The sequence below is a fragment of the Carassius auratus genome, chromosome 15, assembly GCF_003368295.1.
Source record: "Carassius auratus strain Wakin chromosome 15, ASM336829v1, whole genome shotgun sequence".
NCBI classification, from domain to species: domain Eukaryota; kingdom Metazoa; phylum Chordata; class Actinopteri; order Cypriniformes; family Cyprinidae; genus Carassius; species Carassius auratus.
The window spans coordinates 1766912-1792757 of NC_039257.1; the positions used below are offsets into that span (position 1 = coordinate 1766912).

The 25846-nt window shown below is 31.2% G+C and overlaps 2 protein-coding genes across 4 annotated transcripts in view; both read right to left on the minus strand.

The window, feature by feature from the left end:
* Window positions 1-3710, minus strand: part of LOC113114691 (chloride channel protein 2-like) — a 16631-nt gene extending 12921 nt beyond the window's left edge. For all 3 annotated transcript variants that reach the window (XM_026281615.1, XM_026281613.1, XM_026281612.1), the window contains exons 1-3: window positions 3492-3710; window positions 1471-1567; window positions 223-354 (exon numbers count right to left, since the gene is read on the minus strand). In XM_026281615.1, the coding sequence (XP_026137400.1) occupies window positions 223-354; window positions 1471-1567; window positions 3492-3524 (262 nt within the window). In that variant the 5' untranslated portion in view covers window positions 3525-3710. The remainder of the gene's footprint in view (window positions 1-222; window positions 355-1470; window positions 1568-3491) is intronic.
* A 4581-nt stretch (window positions 3711-8291) lies between these two features.
* On the minus strand, window positions 8292-25229 carry LOC113114692 (chordin). The gene is made up of 21 exons (XM_026281616.1): window positions 24961-25229; window positions 23178-23281; window positions 22209-22335; window positions 21783-21914; window positions 20779-20881; window positions 20612-20699; window positions 19598-19739; window positions 19377-19511; window positions 19109-19191; window positions 18863-19010; window positions 15686-15792; window positions 15311-15605; window positions 13633-13874; window positions 13185-13298; window positions 11841-12038; window positions 11642-11735; window positions 10765-10821; window positions 10562-10665; window positions 10173-10430; window positions 9146-9239; window positions 8292-9054 (listed from the first exon to the last, which is right to left on the minus strand). The coding sequence occupies exons 1-21, from the start codon at window positions 25088-25090 to the stop codon at window positions 8990-8992; spliced, it is 2820 nt and encodes a 939-aa protein (XP_026137401.1). The 5' UTR covers window positions 25091-25229; the 3' UTR covers window positions 8292-8989.
* Between the last annotated feature and the right edge of the window lie 617 nt (window positions 25230-25846).

Genomic DNA, 25846 nt, shown 5'->3' on the forward strand with positions numbered 1-25846 from the left:
TGGATTATTTGCTTCTTAATAAATGAATTAAATGAATTAATAAATGAATGTCCAAATAAGAACCAATAGATTTTATGTTTATGCTCCAGTTCTATTGAAAACCTCCTTCATGTGTAACCCAGAAACCAAAACATTTTTCTTAACCTATAATACAATCTTGTAGTTACTTTGGCTATTTTCACAAACACACACACACACACACACAGACACACACATACACACCCTCTGTGAAGAGGTCAACAAAGACATCCACAGTAAAGCTGAGCACGGCCACGACGAACCCCAGGAGCATGAGGTAGATCCAGTCCGCTCCGATAAACAACACAAAGAGCTTCTGGAAATGTGAGATCCAGGCTGTAAACACACACAGAGAGAAGAACTACATTACCCACAATGCATCAGCGCACACCTGACACAGAGTCAGACAGCATTATCCAAAATCCTCCTGTAGAGGGTGCACTGTTCACACTGAACTGAAGAGAAATATATCAGTTAATGACTTAAAAAATAAAAATTAAATACTTTTGAATTTTAATAATGCATTTTAATTAAGATATTTGAGTAATATTTTAATTTATTTATTATCTTAAAAAAATCATTTAAAAAATTATAAATGTAAAATCTTAATTTTAATTTAAAGTGTTGCTGAAAACAGTTTGTATTTCAACTTTACAAATGAGACTAAACTAAAATAAAATATAATAATTAATAATTTAACATTTTAATCATGTTTTTCAATTAATATATTTAATTAATATTTTAATTTATTTATTATTTTAACAAATTAATTCAGGTTTCCAGAAGAAAAAAAAACAGTATAAAGGTCCAATCAAATAAAAATATTTATTTAAAGTGTTGCTGAAAACTGTTTGTATTTAAACTTTACACATGAGACTAAACTAAAATAAAAATATAATTTATATAATGATTAAGCATTTTAATCATGTATTTTGATTTATTTATTATTTTAATTCATTCATTTAGGTTTAAAAAACATTAATTTATTAAAGTAAAATCGAATTTAAATTTAAAGTGTTGCTGAAACAGTTCTAATTTAAACTTTACACACAAGACTAAACTAAAATTAACTGTAAACTCTTTTCTTTTACTTTAATAATTTATTTTAATTAATATATTTTAGTAATATTTTAATTTATTTATTATTTTAACAAATTCATTCAGGTTTCCAGAAGAAAAAAATATATATAAAAACAGTATAAAGGTCACATTAAATTTAAATTTAAAGTGTTGCTGAAAACAGTTTTTATTTAAACTTTACACATGAAACTAAAATAAAAATATAAATTATATAATGATTTAGCATTTTAATCATGTATTTTAATTGATTTATTATTTTAACTCATTCTTCCGGTTTAAAAACATTTTAAACGCTTTAGTGCTGAAACATTGTGGCAGTGTTGTAGAAACGTTGCTATAACGTTGTACGTCTGTTGTTATGGATTTACTGACCTCCACACTTCTGAGACGGACTGAGATCTGATAAAGATCTTCTGTGGTGACCATTCTTTCGGAGACGTGTTGCATCTTTTGTGTAAATACCTTGTTCCTGCAGTAAAGACATAGATAGTCAATCAACACTAAATAAGCTAAAACAAACCATGTGTAATAATAAAGTTGTTACAGCAGGAAAACCTTAATAATTAGTCATTTTGTTTAGTGCTGTCAAATGATTAATCACGATTAATCACATCCAAAATGGATTGTTTATATATTAAATACATTTATATATAGTCTCATTTCTATGAATACAAATATATACATATAAATATTTTCAAAATATATGCTGTATGTGTGTCTGTATATATACATAATAAATATACACAGTGCACACACATATATTATGAAAAAAAAATCACGATTAATCATTTGACAGCAATAGTATTTTTTAGTTTAACCTCTGGCTCACATCAAATGACAACAGTTTTACTGTGGTACTAGCCTACATAATAACTATGTTATTTGAGTCTTTTTTTATTTTATTTTTTTATTTTTGCTGAAAATTGATTTTTTTATTATATTTTTTTTATTATATACATTACATTAGACATTTTTTTAGATTATATATATATATATGAATTTTTTTTCTCAGATTTACCTCACTTATTTAAAGTACTAATTTAAATGTTAAAGTACTTTTCTCACATGTTATTGTTTTTATTTCAAATAAGCCTTATTAATGCATTCAGTATATATTATTAAATACGCGATAATGCTGATCAATCTATGACGATATTTTGTGACGTAATTTTTTTGACGCGGGAATTTACATATATTTGCGCATCTTTCAGTTGCCAGAACTGTTTAAAATTACTGACATGTTAAAACAAAAGCTAAAAAAAAAAAAAAAAATAGCCTAAGCCTCTAAAAAGAATAAGCCGCTAAAAAAGTGTATCATAGTTTTTCATACGCACATTAACGAAAATCACTCACTTAGTTTATTAAGATTTTATACGGTTACGACTACACGTTTTTATTTTATTTTAAATTCCTGTAGTTCCTAAAAGCACTGTTTATTTCGATTGTATTTCTATTACATTTATGTCCTGTTAATTGTAGCCTATAATTATTTTCTTTAGTATCATTTTATTACTGGTTTTGCTAGTTTTAGAAATTGATAGAACTGTGAAATTTCACTGGTACCAAAATCGTAAAAACCTTATGTACTCCAAAAATATTATGCTATGATGTTATTATAACATTTCTTATTTTGTAATATAATATTTTATTATTTTACACTTTTCTGTTTTTTTTTTCATTGTTATTATTATAAATATCTTTAAATATGTACAAGGTAAACTAACTGAAAATGAGCCTAATTAACATTTATTTTGTTTTTTTAAAATCTTATGTAGTATTTATTAAATTTCAAATAAGAAAGTTTTTTTTTGTGTTTTATATATATATATATATATATATATATATATATATATATATATATATATATATATTATTATTATTATTATTATTATTATTATTATTATTATTATTATCTGTAAATATGGCTTTTTATGTTACATTTTCGTTATTTTACTAAATAACTAAGGTAAGGTAAACTGGCTGAAAATGAGCCTAATTAAAATTAAAGTTTTTTTCTTTCTTTATTAATTTCTTTATCTTATGTCGTATTTTCAATTTCAAGAAGTAAATTTTAGTATAAGTGTTTTTTTAATTGTCATTATTATTAATATTATCTTTAAATATGGATTTTTATGTTCAGATTAAGTTATTTTAGTTCAAGGTAAACTAACTGAAAATGAGCCTTATTAAAATTAAAGTTTTTATTTATTTATTTTTATCTTATATATTATTTATTTAATTTCAAATCTGGTTTAGTTTTACTTCTGGATAACTATAATTACTCTGCTCTCTATATATTGCGTGGAAAAGCATCCATTCTCCCAAAACACCAATCTGATGTAGTTCCAGTATCTACCAGCAGGGGAAATGCAGAAAAATAGAAAAACACTTACCAAATTATTCTGGTCTGTACCATCCACAGCCATGATTACGATCACACAGAAACACACACACACTTGAATGGACTGATTGTTGGTTGTTACACACACACACACACACACACACACGCAGCGAGCGTGGATGTGTGCTAGCTGGTGCTTCAGTCAGTCGCGTGACAGCGTTTCTGAGTTTTTATATGTGGAAGAAGTTTGTGTTCAGCTAAATATGAGAGAATCTCCACCCACTGCACGCTAGAGTTGAACACGAGTACCTGAGTACTTGAGTACTCAGAAATGATCAATCACAACAACAGTTTCTATTTATGTAGAAGCAAACTGTCTGTTCAATGGATGAATCTGTGGTCAACTTGAAATAGAAAGGAGCTTAAATAATGAACTGAAAACTTACCATTCAAGTTTACTTGCTATTGAAGTAACTTAAAATCTGTCCTTTCCCATGAACTGAATCTAATTTTGAAATTAAATTATAAATGCACAAAGGATTTCAAGTGAATTTGCTCAAGTGCATAAACACTTCATTACCGCTGAGATCCATCTGTTTTTACAAATCACTGTTTACAGGAAAACACATGCACAGACTTTTATTTATATACTGACTTTAGCTCAGATTGGGAGTTGTTTTGAGGGTCAACAGTCTGTAGGAGTGAAAAGTACAGTTCCTCGGGTCCAGACGTAACGCAAACACTGCAAAATATTCCAATTATTTAACCACTTATGTCCATTTTCGCGATTCTCTGATGTCAGTTGATATGCGCATGACATGCAGATAATGAAAAAAAATGTATTTCCAGTAAAATATATATTTTATTTGTATTGTTTGTACTTAACTTGTTTTATCATTTTTTTTTACATATAATAAATGTTCATGTGATATGCAGATAAACAAACATTTAAATTATTTATTTTAGTATTAGTTTTAATAAAATAATATTATATATATATATATATATATATATATATATATATATATATATATATATATATATATATATATAAATTAATAATAATATAATATTTGTATTAATTGTTTGTATTTAATTTGATTATCACATAAAAGATATTTATATATTTTTACGACATGCAGATAAATCAAATATTTTAGAGCTCTTTTAGTCAAATATATTTTTATATTAACAGTTTGTATTTATCATGATTTATTATAAAATAATAAAAGTATTATAAATATTCATGTGGCATCCAGATAAACAAAATATAAATCATGTTAAATACAAACAAAAACATTAGTAAAATATTTTTTGCTAATCTTTTTGTTTGTATTTAACATGATTTATTGTTAAGTAATAACAAAAATTCGAAATTATTTTATTAAAAAATGATTTATAACATTAAATTAAAATATTGTAAATTTGTTTTGGTTTTACATTTTTGTAATTTAGTTTTTTTTTCTGGAATTAGCTAATATCAGACACTTTTATCCAAAGCAACATTTATTCAACTCTTGAACCCCATTTCGAGAAACCCTGATCTAAACTAGACACATTATCTGGATTACTTCATTGCAAAGCACAAGTCAGTCATGAGTCATGGTGATTATATAAAGCTGCTTGCGATGACTTATTTATTGATGTATTATTTCAAAGAATGGATTGCTGGTGTGATATTTTTATAAAAACAGAAACATTTCCAGGTTTCTTTTCCATTAATCTTGGAAGAATGCTGCAATATTACTGTTTTTTCTTTGGGTATAAATTTAGCTCATGTTGTTATTATATCAACACACACTTCAGCTGTTTTCAAGGGACACAAACTAATGCAAAGTGCAAAAGAAAGAAAAGAACAAAACAATCACAGCTGTTTTAGTGGTACATTTCCATTGTTTTTGGAGTGTTTTAAAGCTCTGGCATTAAGATTAACAGGAGTGTATTCCATCGTATTTATTATAGACCTTTTTGTTTGATACAAAGATGTTTAAAAGCAACGTTCAAACAAATGATTTATAAAAAATCTGTGCTTGAGCATAGTGCAACTAGACATCCTTTACTAAACAGTCTAAAACTGTAAAACTGTATGTAATCTATACAAGAAATAGACTATATTTTATTATTTATATTTATGTGATGCACAGGCTAGAAATGCATATGCTCTTGGATTGTGATGACGCCTTGCTTTCTTCCCACTTTTGCAGAAACATAACATTTCACATTTTAAGTGTAAAATCTGTCCATTTCCATGAACTGAAGGCATTGCATAATTCATATTCAATGTTGAAACTGTAAATGCACCAGAAAAACATTTACTTTTATAAGAGTTTGCTCATAGGGTGAGACATCAGGTGGTATATAGACTAAATGCGATGTAATAAGCTGCATATTTATGCTATGCACGTGCCAGAAATGTTTTTAGCATTATATGGTTGTGCATTTCAAGACTTGACTTTAATGTCATCTCTTTTTCTGGTTCTTTCAAGTCAAGTCACCTTTATTAATATAGCTCTTTTAACAATGCAGATTGTGTCAAAGCAGCTTTACAGTATTAAGTAGTGTGTCAATAATGCAAAAAGGACAAAGTAAAGTCATAGGAGAAACTCAATTGCATGGAAGTGCTCAACTCTAAGCAAAGATCAAATGCATGCATGAATGTTTTAGAAATACACCATGGGATGCATAAAACTAAAATATCCGTAACAGAACTGACTGTAAAGTCTTTTGGCCTGTTGCAGTTCTACAAAATAACCCAATGGCTTTAGTGTTATTTTGTAGATGAACAACAGACGGGAACAGTGAATGGAAAAACACTGAGGGAAGGTTTAAAAGTCTTCTGTAAAAATTGATTAGCTGCTTTTATTCAGAGACTGGTGGAAAACAAGCGTCCAGTTTCTTTTATGTTCCCCCGAGTTTTTCTCCGTTTGACACAGAAGATGCAAAAATTAACTCAGACAACTGGAATGAGTCAGAGCCAGTTTGAGAAAACTGATCCAATCTGGTTCCTCGATGAAAAACATTTTGAATGGGTTTTTGGTTAAACGCCTCTGGGTGATTATATAATTGGAGATAGATTTGGCATTGCAGAAAGTTAAGGGAAAAACGTTTCACTAACGGATTACTTTTCTTCAGTATCTTATTGAAAACATGTTTAACTTTAATGATTCAGTGCTTGACAAACACAAGTTACTTCAATTTTTCAGATTTTGTGTTTATGTTATTGTTTGTCAACTCTGTTATGGACAAATTAGCCAATGTGTAGATATAACAATAAATCATAACAGGAAAAATCCTTTCACTAGACAAACAGTCCTTATATTCTTACTTAAAGGAGGTGAGTTTGTTTCTCCACTTCAGCACCACTTACATAAACCAAAACTTAGAGTTTTATTCCAAACTATATTCTGAAGGATTTTACTGAGGGATTTGTTCATATATCATTCACACTAATTTATACAACATTTTATTTCTAAAAACTTGGCGAAAATGCATATTTTTCAAGGAGGTGAGTTTGTTTCTCCACTTCAGCACCACTTACAAACACCAAAACTTAGAGTTTTATTCCTCTCTATATTCTGAAGGATTTTACTGAGGGGTTTGTTCATATATCATTCACACTAATTTATACAACATTTTGTTCCTAAAACATGGTGATTATTCATTTTTTGTCAGTATTTTCTCATTTATGGAGTGATAAAAAGAGAAGAGAGATCCAAAATTTTTCAGATTTTCTGTTTATGTTATTGTTTGTCAACTCTGTTATGGAGAAATTAGCCAATGTGTAGATATAACAATAAATCATAACAGGAAAAATCCTTTCACTAGTTCTTATATTCCATCACTTGAAACCGAAATAATATTTGACCGATGCATACCATAAAAAAAAAAAAATACCTATGTCTTCATAGAACCGTCCACATGGATAAATATTTTGTAAAAAATATATCTGAAAATGTATTATGTACAATATCCAGTTAAAAAAGAAGAGAAATATATAAGGGTGAAATATTATAAGGGTGCAAAAATAAATCAATTATGTTTATTAGATTTTAAACCTGTTTTTTGTTTTTTTGTGAAAATAGTTTATAAACAGAGTTGAACCTTGAAGTAACAGAACTGTAAAGTAACTGTAATGAACGATCAATTCTGTTACCGCATTGTCAGCATTGCTACTTTACCTTGGTAACAGAGTTAGATGGTAACAGAATTGACAGATTTCTTAATTATTTGCCAAAACTCCACTTGCTAGCATAAATGCTAGTCTTTTAATATGTGATAAATTGATTTTTTTTCAACAGTTTAAAGCAGTATTGCAATTATTGTTTTTACGTCTTTGACCCTGATTGAAATGTAAAATACATCATCAATGCAGCACTCCATAGGGATCTTTAAAAAGATGCATTTTAAATGTTTCGCAGCATACAGATGTCCTGCATCCAGACATACACAGGAGCATAGCTCACCATTGACCTTTGACCCTTCCATGTCTGCTGTCTGGGGTTCCTGCATTTTTCACTTCATTAACAGCTGCATCCGTTTCCTACAACCACCTGCAACACATCCAAAAAAACACAAAGCCAGTATGAACTATCACTGTAAAAACTTTTACTATGATCTACTAAATTTGTTTTGTGAAACATTTTTACACTTAAAAATATTTAGTCAAATTTTAAGTCGTTAAATTATGGAAATATACTTTATATAACTAAAAAATTTCATAAAAAAGTAAATCAGAAGCACTAAAAAAATTTGAGATTTCATTTACATGCTGTATACACAAATCAAATGTTATATTTATTTCTTAAATTTTCTGTACTTGGTCCTAAAAAGAGAAAGAATGACAACATGCTTCTTTTATGCCAACATAAATTTTAAAACTTTATTGTTTATTCATCATAATTAATAAATAGGCAAATACAAACAATATTCATAATATCCATCAAAAAACGTAAAGAAAATAGCCATAAAATATTATATACCAGCAAACAGACCGACAATATCAGGTGCAACAAAAATGAGCGGGTTTATGTTAATGAGTGTTTTAAACCCCACCTCCAAAATCAAGCCCCACCCACAAGGCACATCTCCAATCAGATGCATCACAACAGTCCTGCTGATTGGCTGGGGTTAGAGTGTAAGTATTAAGGATTTTAATGATGGCATGTGCAATTTGTTGTGAAGCATTTTTTACTGTGATACAAACATATGATTGTACTCGCAGGAGTGATGATGTATGAGTCTGTGAGACTGTTTTCAAATATGAAAACAAAAATAAAATATACAGTCCCATGAGAGAATCAGTCCATGGTAAATTCAAACGATTGCAGCAGGTGAAATTCGTTCTCCTTTTATGCATTATCTGTTTTTGTCTTGACATATTTCATCTTCAGAGCATCTTTCTCTCAAACTGTTCTCAATCCCTTTGTGTCCTGGACCCCTCCACTGTTTCATGCATCAATTGTTTTTGCAATCCGCAGGCATCCCGTTGTGCGTTTGAGACGACCTGATCTCAAGGCAGGAGGATGATGATGAACGTTGAGGACGAAGGTATTATTGTCTCCAGTTTTTCTTTTTCTCTATCTTTTTTGCCATTTCTTCTTTTCCTAATAAGTCCTCTGTAAAACAAATACATAAAGTGTACTGCATAGATTGTGCAGGATTTAGTAAAAAAAAAAAAAAAAAAACGTGTTTAGCACCGGAGCTTACCCATGCATTCAGGACAGCATTTCCCTTCTCTGCGAATGGGGTTACTGCAACTCAACAATGGGCACTGTTTTTTCTGGCACTTTGTGACGCCATGCTAAAATGACAAGAGAAATTGAGTTAATAATGCTAATATATACAGCAGGCAAAATCATTTTATTTTTATTCCCTGGTCATAAAGTGCTGTTTCAGACTAGTGGATAGAAAACATCCAAAATACACTTTTAGGTGTTTATTTTTATCAATATATCTTTAAAAAAAGTTTTTTTTTCTCCACTTCAGCAGCACTTACAAACACCAAAACTTAGAGTTTTATTCCTCTCTATATTCTGAAGGTTTTTACTGAGGGGTTTGTTCATATATCATTCACACTGATTTATTCAACATTTTATTTCTAAAAACTTGGCGAAAATGCATATTTTTAAAAGAGGTGAGTTTGTTTCTCCACTTCAGCACCACTTACATAAACCAAAACTTAGAGTTTTATTCCTCTCTATATTCTGAAGGTTTTTACTGAGGGGTTTGTTCATATATCATTCACACTGATTTATTCAACATTTTATTTCTAAAAACTTGGCGAAAATGCATATATTTAAAAGAGGTGAGTTTGTTTCTCCACTTCAGCACCACTTACAACACCAAAACTTAGAGTTTTATTCCTCTCTATATTCTGAAGGTTTTTACTGGGGGGTTTGTTCATATATCATTCACACTGATTTATACAACTTTTTTTGTCAGTATTTTCTGATTTATGGAGTGATAAAAAGAGAAGAGAGATCCAAAATCCCCTCTGTAAAAATCTTTAACTCTACTATGTCAACAAATTCAAACAAGATTTTTTAACCTGGCGTTATCCAATGTTCATATTATACATTAAATAATACCTCATTTGCGTACATTTCTTCTTAATGTAATCAATAAACTATGGAAGTATGGTAAAATCTGTTAACCTATTAATCTGTGGCGTCTTTGTTTTAAACTCTCAAGATTCTCTTAAATGAAATTTGAAATAAAGCAAAGAGAAACTCACATCACACCAGCAGGTAATGCACTTCATTTCTCCCACCAGAGGGACACTCGGATGCCAGTGTTCGCTATTCTGGTAGTAGTTTTTGCCAAATTTGCAATGGCGTGTTCCATCCGCCTGCATCATTTCATCATCCTCTAGAGGGGGCGTGTCTTCAGCAGGACACTCCTTACAGCAGTCTGAAGGGTTGCGTCTGATTGGTCGGCTGCAGGTGAGAGGCGGGCACGTCACTTTCTCACAGTGCACTTCACCCGTGGAGCCCTGAGAAGGAAAAAACAACATGGTTAACAATGAATATTCATGTCTGTGTACAAATTTGGTATTTTGTATGGTTAAAACATAACTTTATTGTATTGTATTGTATTTTTGTATTATAATGTTTGTTAAATTACCTTGCAGGTACACACTGCACACTTGATGTAACCGAATGGCGGGACGAATGGATGCCATGTTGTGCCAGGTGCATGCATTTTCTGATCACCTTCAAAAAAACAGCCTGAAAGAACAAATAAACATCTTAATATACAGCTGCACATTTAAAATAATACTTGTGATGTTACATTTTATGTAAATTCATGTAATGTAATAAACTCACCTTCTGGATCTTCCTCAACTTTTTCTATGGCAGTCATCTGTTTGAATTCTTTCTTTTCTTTTGATAAAAATCAAGCACAATGTTAAAATACAAAATATGTATTTTTATATTACTGCATTTTATTATAGTCCAAGATAACAATCTTTACAATGCAAATCAGAACAAATCTTGATCTTTGTATTGTTTTCCACTAAAACATCCTCAAACACAAAATAACTTTCCTTGAGAAGTGAAATTGCATAATATATTGCAAGAAAAGGCACGTTTATATGTATTTCTTACCCCAATATTTTTGCAACTTTTCACAGTATAAAATCGTATTAAATTTAGCTTATTTTAAGGATGCTTACATATACTGGAAAACAATACAAATATGTTTTGATTAAAATATTTGCATGCCTAAAACCAAAATATTTAAACACACAAATGTCCTACTTTTAAATAAAAGCTATAGACATCAAAGTGACCACAAAAACAAGTCATAAAGGGTCAGTTTTCTGAAACTGAGATTAACACATAATCTGAAAGCTGAATAAATAAGCTTTCCTTTGATGTATGCATACTATTTTACTGCAATAAAACTATTTGAATATCTGTAATCTGAGGGTGCAAAAATTAGCCTTTAAAGTTGTCTAAATTAAGTTTTTAGTAATGCATATTACTTTTTATATATTTACTGTAGAAAATTTACGTATCTTCATGGAACATGATTTTTACTTAATTTCCTAATGATTTTTGGCAAAAAGTTATAATTTTGACCCATACGATGAGGTTATGTTGGCTATTGCTACAAATATGCCTGTGCTACTGATGACTGCTTCTGTGCTCCAGGGATAAACACACATTAAACAATTATATTATTTGACTCATTACTCACCGTCACAGATGGGACAGCATTGGTCTTCAGGCTGGATGGTGTGAGGACACGATAACACAGGACAGATCACAGGATCACAGATCACTGTCTTCTTCTGCAGGGATTCAAACAGATTGTACGCAAAAATTAACCACAGTCACATAAATGATATGTACATCAAAGCTACACCAGTGTGTGTGTGTGTGTGTGCGTGTGTTACCTGGCAGATGCAGGTAAAGCAGGTGTTGTACTGCGGTGTCCACTGCGACCCATGTGCATGATGTTCTCCCTCAAAGAAGCACGTGTGTGGGTCTTTCCTCAGCTCGGTCGGGTCACGGACGAGTATGAGATCATCAAACTCTGCCTCCTCGACCACTTCGCTGCGGGAACCCAACTCACAGCTGTTGGGAACCTGAATCTGGAAAACAAAGATATGCATTAAACACAAAGGTTTAACATATATTAATATGCATTTAATGTTCATTTCTAGCATGACTGTGTTAGCATTCTGTGAAAGCATTATAGAATATGCAAGTAGACAAAAAATATACAAACAAAACTAAAAGGCTAGTATTAAAATAAAATTAAATGTAAATGTAAATTTTAAAAAAATGTAAAAATGATAAATATTATAGAATAATAAATTAATATTTTATAATATATATATATATATATATATATATATATATATATATATATATATATATATATATATATATATATATATATATATATATATATATATATATATATATATATATAATAAGAAAATATAAATACAAATTGAATTTTTAATTTGAAAATTGTAAATATCCAAAACATTCTTAAATATATATTTCTATATTTTTAGAATTCTAAAATATAAGTTTTCTGCAAATATAAAAAGAAGTAATTGATTAAATGCTGTTTAAAATTACATTACTTTTATTTAATTCAGTTTCGAATTTAAAGTATGACTGTGTTTACACAGAATTTAGTGAAAGCCTTGTACAATATACAAGTAGACAAAAACATACAAATAAACAAAGACTAGTATTAAAATAAGGTGCTTAATAAAATAAAAAATAATTAAATAAAAAATAGAAATAAAAATAAAAGAAAATTCTAAATATCATCAACAATTGTAAATATATATTTATATATTCTTTTAAATTATAAAAAAAAAATCGAATATAAAATTAAGATATTGATTAAATACAAATACAAAGGTTTAACATAATATTAAATATATTTAAATCAGTCAATTTCAAATGGAAAGTACTATTTTAGGATGATTGTGTTTCCTTATTTTTTTTTTAAGAATTGTACAATATACAAGTAGAAAAAAAAACCTGGTATTAAAACAAGGAGATAAAATATAAAAAATATAAAATTAAAAATAATTAAAAAATTATAAATATAAAAAAACAAAATTATATATATTTATAAATGTATGCATTATATTTTTTTGAATTCTAAAAATAAAGTTTTACGCAAATATATAAGATCAGGTGGCACAGTCTTAAAGGTTCAACAGCAAAAAAAGTTTCAAGGTAGATTACTGTGAAAAAAAAATTGTACTCACCCATCCTCGTATTTCTCCTCTTGGATTCATTTTGGTGCTGACCTGAATATAAGCTGTGCCTTCGTCCAAATGCCTAAATAACCCAACACTAATATCTTTCAGCACACCCTGAGCCTGGAAGAGACACAGAGAGACAGTTCCTGTAAATTTGTGCAATTTGGATGAACTCCTAATGTTTGACCAGAATTAAATGCATCTAACATACAAATACCAAATGCAATACCGGTTTCAGCTCATTTGGGAAAACACCAGATTTGTTTTATAAACAAATCCTTTAAAGTATTTAAATAAATAACAGCAGAATCATATTTGTTCGCTTCTGGCATGATTTCGCCGGAGCAGCCAGAGAAAACACGCTTTTGTTGTGCTGCAATCACGCAGTTTACATTATCGCCCGGTGTAAATGATGCCAAATTATGTTTAACTGGGAGTCTCTTGATTTGTTTACCTGTTGACCGTAGAAGCCAGTCAGAAGTCTCTTGTGATTGGTGGACGAGTCGTCCATCTCGCCGATCTCAGCCAATCCGTGCAGGTGGGCATTGACAGAAGTATCTTCGCTCTTGCTGAGGCCATTGACGACGATCTCGTAATGCAGATGACACTGTTCGTCCACCGAGACCCAGGCGTGACCCGCCGCAGCCGTACGGACCGGAGGAGAGACAAACTGACCCGCCAGAGGAACTGGAAGCTCTGCGGATGAAAAACAGTGTGTTTTAATTAAAAATGACTTTTTACACCAGCAATCTGAATTGGCCATGAAAGGTTTATGCATCATTAACAAGAAACGCTGGGCCAAGTGTGTGACAAATAATTCAGCATCAGGGTCAATTGTTGAAGCTTTTAACCTTCAGAGTATAACCAGATCTTCTAGATATATTATAGATATATTAGGGATGCACCAATATCGATACTGGTATCGGTATCGGTATCGGGGCCGATACTGAGCTTCTGTACCCGTTAATATGCCCTGATACCAGACGCCGATACCAGACAGCACGTGATAAGTGCCATATTCAGACAAAGAAACACAGACAACAGAACAACAGACAGTTATTAGAGATTAAGGTTTTCTATAATGTTAAACATTCAGTATTAACGCCTGTATAGCTGACGTGCATGAGCTGATAAAGCACGCTGAGGGGATTGAACACGCAGAGGCGGAGATCTGTGAGCTTGTCGAGTGAATAAACAATTCATCACTGGAAAGTTTGTAGTCCGGTCGGATATGTCAAAAAAAAAGTAAGTTAAACAATGCACAAGTTATTTAATGGTAGATTAAGCACGCTCACGCATTTCTGTTGTGTGATCTTTGATGTTCACTCACTTAGCACACGCATTTGGATTAAAACTTAATCGTAACAAAAACACAATTTATAAGGGCATTCACTATTAACATAATTTATTTTCAACCTCAGGCATGCATGTCTTTCTGGAGAAAGTGATTCTAGCAGCCTGTGTGAAATACGCTGGGCAGTACGTTATACTTTCCCTTTCGTTCTGCAACAGTACAGATACACACGTTGCGCATGTTTTGCTTGCTTGAGTGTTTCTGCATTATATGAGTGGCTTTGGAATATAAATTGCAGCACGTTTCAGGTAAAAAAATAAATAAAACTTATATTTTGTGATAAATGTCCCGGGAGATTTATAACTAGTGGTCAACTTCAGTACTAAGTCACAGCAATGGAGCAGTTCTAATGTTATTAAATTACAGATGAACCATAGAGCAAAAACTTGTAAAATATATTTTAATGGGCATAATTAAGTGTGAAAATAAGCGTTATCATTCAGTTAAACCAGAAATTATTCAGAGACCAGATATTTGAAAGTGTCTGAATAAATGTTGGTTTGACTGTATCTATTTAATAAATTAAGTCAACCAGCTAACATTATACATATTATTTTGATTTCTGTACCCAATATTTTAAAAAAGTACAAATGCAATAAAAATATCGGTATTGGTACTCGGTATCGGCAAGTACCAAAAATAAAAGTATCGCTATCAGCCGCGTACTGGAAAAAGTGGTATCGGTGCATCCCTACTATATATCTAAATAAATATATATATATATATAAACTTCTTGATTTTATTTAGTTGTTTTTAATGTAAACGCTGTCTTTCTCACCGTTTCGACGTGCATCCATTCCGTTGTACGGCAGCATTTGTATCTGTCCGCGCAGTTCACTCTCCTGCTGCTCGGTTGTGGCGATGTTAATGAACAGTTCATTCTGCAGCAGCATGTGAATGTGTCTGGCATCGACGCGTCCACAGCTTCCCAGCGCTCGCCCGCTGCCGCGCTCCTTCTCCGCCGCAGCAAAATCCGCCGTGATGTCGTACAGAATGCTGCGTTTACTGCGCCGTCGCGGCTTCATCTCGATCGTCACACTGACCACCGCACTGCTCAAACCCGCCACCAAAACCTGCTCGAGAACATCAGAGCACTCAGTCCACGAACCTGACAATGCCATCAAGAAATGAGGGAATAGAACGGAGTCGTTACCTTGTAGTCGAGCGAGCCATTGTGATGGAGAGTGAAGACAGCCGACCCCACTCCGCCGGTTTTCCCGGGAGTCAGAGCAGAACCGCTAGACATCACGCTTTGAAGAGCTGAAAAAAGAATAAATGTTGCATGATTATTTTTCAAACAAGTCAAATTTATCAAATATAATTTTTATCAGCATCACATGCACACATGTTTTGGTCCTGTATAAAGCTTAGGGGCTTTTGGGCTACTGCTTTTGACATTGTCTCTGGATTCTTGGATAGAACGATCTCACCTTGCCCGCTGATAGCTATTTTTGGAATTACTCCTGTAACATATAATCTTACAAAAATACAATCTGATTGTATAGCTTTTATCATGCTCTTAGTCAAACGATTCATATTGCTGAAGTGGAAGGATCAGAGGCCTCCAACCCCAACACAATGGATTTGTGATGTCCTCTTTTTCCTAAAGTTGGAAAAAATCAAACATTCTGTAAGAGGTTCATTTTACCAGTTTAATAAAGCCTTTTAAGCAATATGTCATGGAACATGTTTTATTGTCGGACGTAGACTGATTCATTGTTTTTGCATTTTCCCCCCCTTCAATTAAACTTTTATTTTATTTCACAGATTGTGCACTTTAATTGTTTTGCCAAGCCACATTTTTGATTACTTGTTTAATTGTAATTTCTTTTTTTGTATTAAGTTGATCTTGTCTTTTGTCTAGTTTTTTTCCTTGTATTTACATCATTTCTGAAAATGTATTGAAATAAAACCATTTTATGTACATATAGCAAAGACTTAAAAGTATAGTGGCACTTAGAAAGAGCGTGAAAAACAACATTTTGGTTGTTTTGTTGCAGAAATCTAATAGTGACTAACATTATACTTTACCTTAGAGGTAAATTTCTCTGCTACTTAATTTTCTGGAAAGAAAAAAAAAAATTTTTACTTGTAGTTTTTGTACTTAGAAATTAGTTTCCTAGTTTTTTTTTTACTAAAGTTTTATTGTTTTTGGGCATGAAACCTTGATTAACATTTTATTTTAACTTATATCATTTATTTGAATTTACAAAATTCCCAGAATGACTTTTGAAATAAACCAGCTTGTTGTGAATATAATTTTTTTGTAGTTAGTTGTACAACTAACTACAAAACACTTTAATTATTGCATATAACTTTGACTAACATTATTAGTTAATTTATATTTAAATATACATAATTCCTGAGAATGACTTTATTTGAAATAAAACAGTTTGATTTTGCAAAAAAGTTTTTTTTTTAAATTGTAGTTTTTTGTAGTTAAAAAAGATGGTGCATTATATTTTGACTAAAATTTGTTAACTTAAATGTAAAATTCCTTGAATTTACTGTTTTTGTATGGAAACGAAAGCTGTTTGATGTAAATGTTTTCAATTTTTGTAGTTATTTGTAGTTTTTCTAGTTAGAAATATAGTTGAAAAACTATTTTTTATTGTTTTGGCACATAAAACCTTTTTTTTGCATTACATTTGAACCTATTATTAAAGTAATAAAATGCTAAGTAACGATAATATGTCCTTTACAAATAACTTTTATTAAGGTATCTGTGATCAAAAATCTCTTTCAATAACATGTATTTGTGCATGTAACAGAAAGAGTGAGAGAACCAGGGAAAACATTACTAAACTAAAGAGGTCCAGAGGGACTCAAATAATTGCTGTCGCACCTCAGCCAGAGAAATACAATCAAATCCACATGAACTCATGCGGGGTCAAAGGTCACGGCTGGAGTGACGTCGTCCCAGGAGACGAGGGAAGGCAGCCGACGTGCAGGTAAATAGAGAGCGTTTCAATGTAGAAGGAAAGAAAGGACAGCCGAGGAGTAAACAGAGAGCGAGAGTGGCGCAGGATCGTTTAGGTTTGAATTCTTCACACATAACGTCAAGCTGTTAACGGTGCAGCTGGAATCACATAGCAGAAGCAGCGCCAGCACAGTGTGTGTGTGTGTGTGTGTGTGTGTGTGTGTCGTCATGCTCGACTAACATTCAGAATGACCACGAAACCGATCCTACAGCATTTGACCTCTAACCTCTTGTGGGACCGGTGCACATTCCTGAACTCCTTACGATCGCGATGGCCATTATGAACGGGAAATCTCATTCTGGCACTAAATATACCTGAGATGATTTATGCATGACACAAAGATGAAATATAACACGGCTTAAATCGCAGGTTAAAAACAGCCACAGCAGACAGACGGCTATAGTTACTGATCTAATGTGTTCTGTGAGCTCACTGTACCATAGCGTGATACTAAAAGATGATCAAACTAGCCTACAGAAGCATAGCTGTTACAATTACAAATGAAATCTTTTATATTTCCAAAAAAACTTCCAGCTAAAGTGTTTTTTTTTTCATTATTTAATTTTTGTAATATATAAATTAAGGGGATTTTTGAATGGGGTGATTTAATTATAAGTTTTTGATATTTCCTGTATTTTATTGATTTATTTATGTATCAGTAGTTTATGTTATATTTTAAAAACAAATAAATAAATGTAAATACATTTTAAAATGAGTATTATTATTATTATATGTGTACACATACATACATACATAAATATAATATATATTTAATTATATATATTTTTTATAATATTGTATAAAAGATACTTATTTGTATCTGATTTCAATTATATATATATATATATATATATATATATATATATATATATATATATATATATATATATATATATATATATAATTGAAATCAGATACAAATAAAAACAATTAAGTATCTTTTATACAATATTATAAAAAAATACATAATTAAATTAGAAATAATACACTTGTCTGCACAGGAAAGAAAAGCATTTCATGGCTCTATAAACTAAATGAACTTTTTACCTGTATTTTTTAAATGACCTGTATTTTTTAAATACATATAGTACTCTAACAAATAAATACGTAAATATTCAAACATTCTAATATAACTTTTAATATTTGTTTTCAATTTTTTGTACATTTATATTACCACTGAAAATTATATATATATCTTTATATTAATCAAATTTAATTTATTAATAAAATATGAATAATTTTGTCAGCTCAGGAAAGAAAACTGTCCAAAGCCTTTCATGTCTCTTCACGCTGCTTTATGCGTTAACGAGTGATTTATGAGGTGATTGTTGGCGATTGGCTGCACTTACTGTCACATGATCTCTTGCCAGAAATGTATCCTGAGACCTGACGAGGGTTTTGACCTTCTGTTTCCACCGAGATCTGCAGCTGGCCACGAGACAACCAGAAGAGTTCACGACTGTTCAGATCGGCCAGGACTTCAGCCAAGTCGGAGTCCTACAGACACACATCAGAAAACATGTGTTCCTTACGTTATTGTTTCACGGATGTTCATTTCGATCAGTAAATGCATGTATACATGTGCTTTAACTCACGTCTGCAGAAATATTTGCTTGTATTTCTCTTAGCAGATGCTGTCGGTACAGCAGTTTGACTCGGACCGGCACCTTTGCAGAGACTGAAACAATATATATTTTAAATGTTTATTAAATTATTATTAGAATTTTGTTGGGGGGATTTATTAACATTTTTCACACACACACGCACACACACACACACACACACACACACACATATATATATATATACAATAAAAATTTAAATAAAAAAAAATAATAATAATAATAATTTCTTTGCACTCACAGCTCCCATGAGGAACAAGCCCTTGCAGAATCAGGATGAAATGCAGATTGTTTTCCGTGTCACTGAGCGTCAACATTGCGATTCCTCCCATCCCAGAATGCACCTCGTCAGACGTCAGGATCGCACTGAAGGTTTCTGTCGGACAAACCGAAGGCAAATGAGCCTGAGGATCTAAACACGTCAAGCTATGAAAGGAATCGAATGTTAGGTTTGACACACACCTGCGAACAGCGCTCGGTGTTTGATGACTTTGCCCTGTATCTCCTCCTTCTTGTCGTCAGCGGTTGTCATGGAAACGCGCAGATGCTCCGCCTCCAGCTGACGCAGGTGAGACTTCGGCAGGTTCCTCCAGACTCCACAGATCTAAACATTGGACACATTTGAATATTTTTCCATTTTCAGTTTAATTTAAGTTACTTTTTTTGTTTTTATTGTTCCTTTGTATTTTATTTTTACATGTTAATTATTTTTCCTGAATGTTTATTTTATTTAATTTTAATTAATTTAATTACTTTTTATTTTTAATCTTAATTAAATTTTTTATTTTATATATATTTAACTTTTAAATTTGTATTTTATTTTTATTCTTACAAAACTCCACAGATCTAAAGATTAAACACATTTAATATTTTTATTTTTTATTTTAATTTTAGTAAAAAAAAAAATGTGATTTTATTTCTTAGTAGTTTTTTTATAGGTTAATCATTTTAATTAATGTTTTTTTATTTTATTTTGATTCACTTTTAGTACTATTTTTATTATTTTATCCTTCCAAACTCCACAGATCTAAACATTAAATACTTTATATATATTATTCCATATATTCAATTTCTCTTTTCAACTTAGTTCAAATTTAAATTTTGTTGTTTCTTTGTATTTTTTGTTAATTGTTTTATTTAATTTATATTTAACTTCATATTATATTTATATTAAGTTTCTTTTGTATTTATTTTATTCTTCCAAACTCCACAGATCTAAACATTAAACACATTTTAATATTTTCCATTATAATTTTAATTTGTTATGTTTTGTTTTTGTTATTCCTAATTAGTTTTTATGTTAATTATTTTATTTTATTTAAATATTTTATTTATTTAGATATTTAACTTTATATTATATTTATATTAAGGTTTTTTGTATTTAAATAATAAATACATTTATTTGTTTTCAGTTAACATTAGGTAACAAATTTAAAAAAAAAACTTTTTCTGGTTTTAATTAACGCTAATAATCACCATATCTGTATCCGCTTGCGGGACTCTGAACTCAAACGCTGTGTTGCCATCAGAGTCCAGGAAGGTGATAAGGCTCGGCCGGTTAATCCTAAGAGACAAGCACATGTGTAAGGTGAGCGTCAGAGGATTGTGTTGGACCTCACATCTGCTTCTGGTGTGAGTGTTACCTCTGGAAAGTGATGGAGAAGGTCAGGCTGGTCCGAGTGAGAGTGAATCTGGCCCGAGCGACACCGCTGGAGTCCGTCACACCCGTGAGAACAGCCACAAAATCTGTTCAACAATAAATCAGGTTAATCATACTGACAATGATTTAACCCTCATAACGTATTCAGAAGAAATGCATATAAATTTGTAAATAATGCATAGTTTTTAGCAAGCGACTGAAACTTTGCACATGCTTTAAGACCCTCAAAATACACATCATTTATTTTTTTCAGATTTTTTATAATAATTTTTAAAGAGATTTAACCATTTAAATAAACATTTCGTGCTCGGGTCATTTTTGACCCATGTATGTATGGAACACCATTTGGTCTCAAAAATACCTTTGTAAAAAATATCTATCAAGTTAAATTAGTGTCTTCATATCTTACACACTTTTGGGACTGAATTTTGTTGATAAAAATGATTATATATGTCTATTAACAAACTACTGCAGCATGAAAAACTACTTTTTCCACCCGAAAGGAAATGTTTATGCAAGTAAAATCAATTAATTTTGTTTGGAAATGATTCAGAGTTATAATTATGTTATTATGTTATGATTATATTATGATTTGGACTGTTTTGAGAGCTTGTGAGATACAAGTTCAAAGGAATTGAATTAAATTCCATTCATTCCAACTGGATTTACACTGATAATTCTCAGGTTATATGTTTGTAGAAATTTCATATAATTATATATTCATATACAATTTCTCACCAATACTGACAAAAATATATATAAATTTATCATCATAGTTTGTTCATTGTGGTTCATGTGGCATTTCTCAATTTATTATTTAATATAAAAAGGTTAAATGCAAAACAAAAAAACCCTCTTTTTCACTTTCACTCATTAATGAGAAGTTGCTGCTGTATGGTTTCAGTTTGAAAATATGAAGTTTGATTGTTTTCTAAGATAACAATTCTTCAGTGAAGGGGTTTTGAATGCATTGTGAGGTATTCTCACCGGCGGCGCTGTCTCGGTTGCTGTTCTCCTCAGAGCTGATGTAGGATCTGTCATTGTAGGACTTGTGCAGGTCGTCATCTTTCTCCTGGAAGAACTCAAACAGAGACTCCGCCTCCTTTCTCCCCGAGTCGCCTGTATCCACGAAAACCAAGATGCATGATGTCAGAAAAGTCATAGAACACACAATAGAGCCAATGTTCTACCCGGACCGGCATCCATAACCATGAGTGCAATTACACCGAAGCAGACCATCTATCCACACTCACTGCCATTTATCATTCTGCTTCTCTTCGAGAAACAGCGCTGGCCAAAACCTTTCGTCATTCGCTCACACTTTTTCCTGTATAACAGTGTGACGGCATTGCAAAAACGCTGGATTGTTTCCATTTGTTCACCATTTGCAGAAGCACACTTCATGTGCGTTACCTTTTGGGCATGATTTGCAGCAGTGTCCTGGAAGCAGGACGGGATCATCGCAGGTCGGATCGGGACAGTCCTGTTTCATGTTCCTGCAGCTCACCTTCCCAAACACCTTCCCTCGCCGGCTCCTCTGCTGCTCGGAGAGAGAGAGAAATGTAAAAATATGCACGAAAATGTTGAATACAGTGATAATGAAATGAAATTGATTCAGCTTTAAGCAGGTCTACAGTCATTATTCAGCTCAGTTTGAATCAATGTTGATTCAGTTTATTTCTAGAAGGGTCATTGTTGCATTCTGTATGGCAAAAAAAAAAATACATAAAAATAAAAACATACAAAAAAATTCAATTTTATGTTTATATAAAGTTTCAAAATCATATTTTTTCTAATAAATAATAATATTTAAAAAATAATTATTTAAAATAACAAAATGTTAATGTTGAATCCCATATGGGACAATATCTTTTTACTCAAAATATACAAACATATATAAAAATATATAAAAATATAAAATTATACAATTTGTATTAAATGTTTTTTTTATAATATTTTAAATACATATATTTTAAAATAATAGCCACTTAAAATGAATGTTGCATCTCATTTGAATCTCATATGAAAAATATTTCAAAATATATAAAATAAAAGTAATATATATCGCATCCCATAATTTTTCAAAAAATATAAAAGATGTATTAAAATATTTAATTTACATTTAAAAAAATATGTAAAATGTTTCAAAAGATTTAAAATACCAAAATATATTTGTAATAGATTGTTTAAAAATAATAATAATAATAATAATAATAATAATGATAAAATATACTTTTTTTTAAAGTATTTAAACATATGTTTTGCATGCTTAAATGAAAACAAAATACCTACTATTTTTTTGTCTACAACACATGCATTCATATAACACCACACTCTCAATGTTGAAATGTTATGAAATGCAGAGTGTGTTTGACGTCTTACCGGCTCGCAGTGACACATAACGCAATGCATCACACCGAACGGCTCTCCGAGATCTGGATGCCACGTGTCTTCCAGCGAATAAAAGCGGCCACCGAAGGAGCAACCTGATTGAGACAATAAACAAGAGCAGCGTGAGAAGACCTCCAGACGTTTACTGAGACCAGAGGATGGGGAATGTGTACAAATCAGCTTCAAACCTTCAAGAACACCAACTAAAACGAGCAGAGAATGTGATTTGCTCCCTCCTAACGAAATCACATTCAGCGCTGGGAACCAAAACATCTCCTCGGCTTTGTTTTGAAGAGAGAATGAGAGATTTGAGTATATTTGCCGTTTATTGCATCTGGAATGAGGTCAGTGATCATCAGTTGCAGTTCACGTCCTCCCTTTATAAAGCGAGACTATTAAACAATTTATTGTTAAGGTAAACACTTTCAAAGACACGCACGTAAACTGTCATAAACGGAGGTAAATCATAATAAGTGCCTTCGACTGTGGCGTGTGCCGCTGCATCAAAGTCTCTGTGGTAAGTCAGTGTTTATCTGGTTCTTATGTTGTCTAAAACATCTGATGCATTGATGGTTTTCTGAAGAACTAGAGATTTTTGAGGTTTTTAGCTACTTCAATTTAAAGCAAAAACAGCCAGACGGAGCTGAAGAACAAATCATCAAAAACTCAACAAGCCTCCAAAGGAGAGTATGGCAAATCATGACCCCTTTACAGCCAAAATAAGAGTTTTTCCTTCATATGCACTCATTAGAACAAAAATAATAAAGGTTCTGATTGAAATCCAGTTGGGTTTTATCGCATCTGGTGCTTTAAAGAGTTGAAAACCCAATAAAGAAACATCAGAAATGTACTTTGCTTCCAAATAACCATTGCAACCAAAGTACCATTTACAATATTCTTCCATTGAATTACTGTGTATTGTTCTTTGAACATTAAAAATGCTGTTGTATTATGTTATGAATTATTAAAGCTCTTCAGATACACCAGATGTGTTGATGGTTTTCTACAGAACTATAGAGAATTAAATTATTAGTGGAGGTTATTGGTTCTAAATGAGAAAAAAAAAAAAAGAAAAAAAAGAAGAGTTTCTCCTCTAACATTCATTAGAACCAAAAATAAAGGTTCTTATTGCATCTATGCTTTTATTGCATCTGGTGCTTTAAAGAGCTAATAATGAAACATTAAAACATGCATTAAAGCATTAAAGCAGATGCTTTGACGGTTGTCTAGAACTAGAAAAGGAAGTTTTGAAGGCTTTTGAAAAAAAAACCCTGCTTATTCTGAACAAAACAAGAGTTTTCCTTCATATTTAGAAACAACAATAAAGGCTCTTATTGGAATCCAATTGGGTTTTATTGCATCTGGTGCTTTAAAGAGCTGAAGAACCAATAATGAAACATTAAAGAATTAAAACAGATGCTATAATCTTTGTCAAAATTAAGTTTATTTGTGGAGGTTTTTGGTTCTAAATGCAAAAAACCCCAGCTTATTCTTATCAAAACAAGAGTTTCCCCTTCATATGCATTCATTAGAACCAAAAATAAAAGTTTTCCTTCATATTTAGAAACAAAAATAAAAGTTCTCATTGGAATCCAATTGGGTTTTATAGCATCTGGTGCTTTCAAGAGGTGAAGAACCAATAATGAAAATTTCCACACACAAAAAAAAAAACATATGCAACTGAAAACTGGTTCTGGATAAGGTTCTGTGCAAGGTTCTTCAGTTGAGTTATTCGCTCTGTGGAGGTTAAAATGCTGTCGGATGCATCTCTTACCAGACAAGCCTTTGGATATCATGGGCTCTGTCTCAGGATGGATGGGTAAAGCGGGAGTCTTGAGTCTCGAGCCCAGAGTCGAAGCGATGCACGCGCAGAACAGAATCCACAGCACTCGCGCAGCTTCCATTCCTTTAGAAAGCAAAGAAATAACCGTGTCCTGATCCAGCTCTTATACAGAGTTATACAAGCGCGGCTCCCGGTTTTATCCGGTGTTTGTGAGGAGGGACGGAGGGGCGGATCCTCACATGCATCAACACTTATGAACCATCTCAGTCACTTCACTCTTTTATTATCTGACTGGCGTCTGTTCCGTTCGTCCAATCAACCGTTTAGAGTCATAGATATTATCAATAATGATAACGATAGTTGTGGACTTTTGTATTTTACCAAGTGTTTTTCTGTTTATTTAATTTTATTTTAGTTGCTTTTCTAAAGAAGCTACAATGTTTGCAATACGTTTTATTTTATTACTTTTTTGCCATTTTTCCCCAAGTTGATATTCACCACAAGCCTGTAGAAACAAATAAAGTACTTTTTTTTGTTATTGAATCGTTTAATATAGCATAAAATGCATTATATAAATATATACATAAACTGTAATAACTTTAAATTATAATAAATGATTAAAAAAAATCGAATATAATAATACCAATTATAATAAAATTCATATTGATTTAAACACATTTAACATAAAATGTATAATATAAATGCATAAAAATTCAACTATAACGGTTATAAATTATAGTAAACAACAAAATAATATATATAAAATAACAATAATAATAATAAAAATATATAGGCGAATATAATGATAATAAAACCAAAGAAATTAAGACAACATTATATTTAATTTAAGTTTATTTTTATTGAATTTAAAATCCGT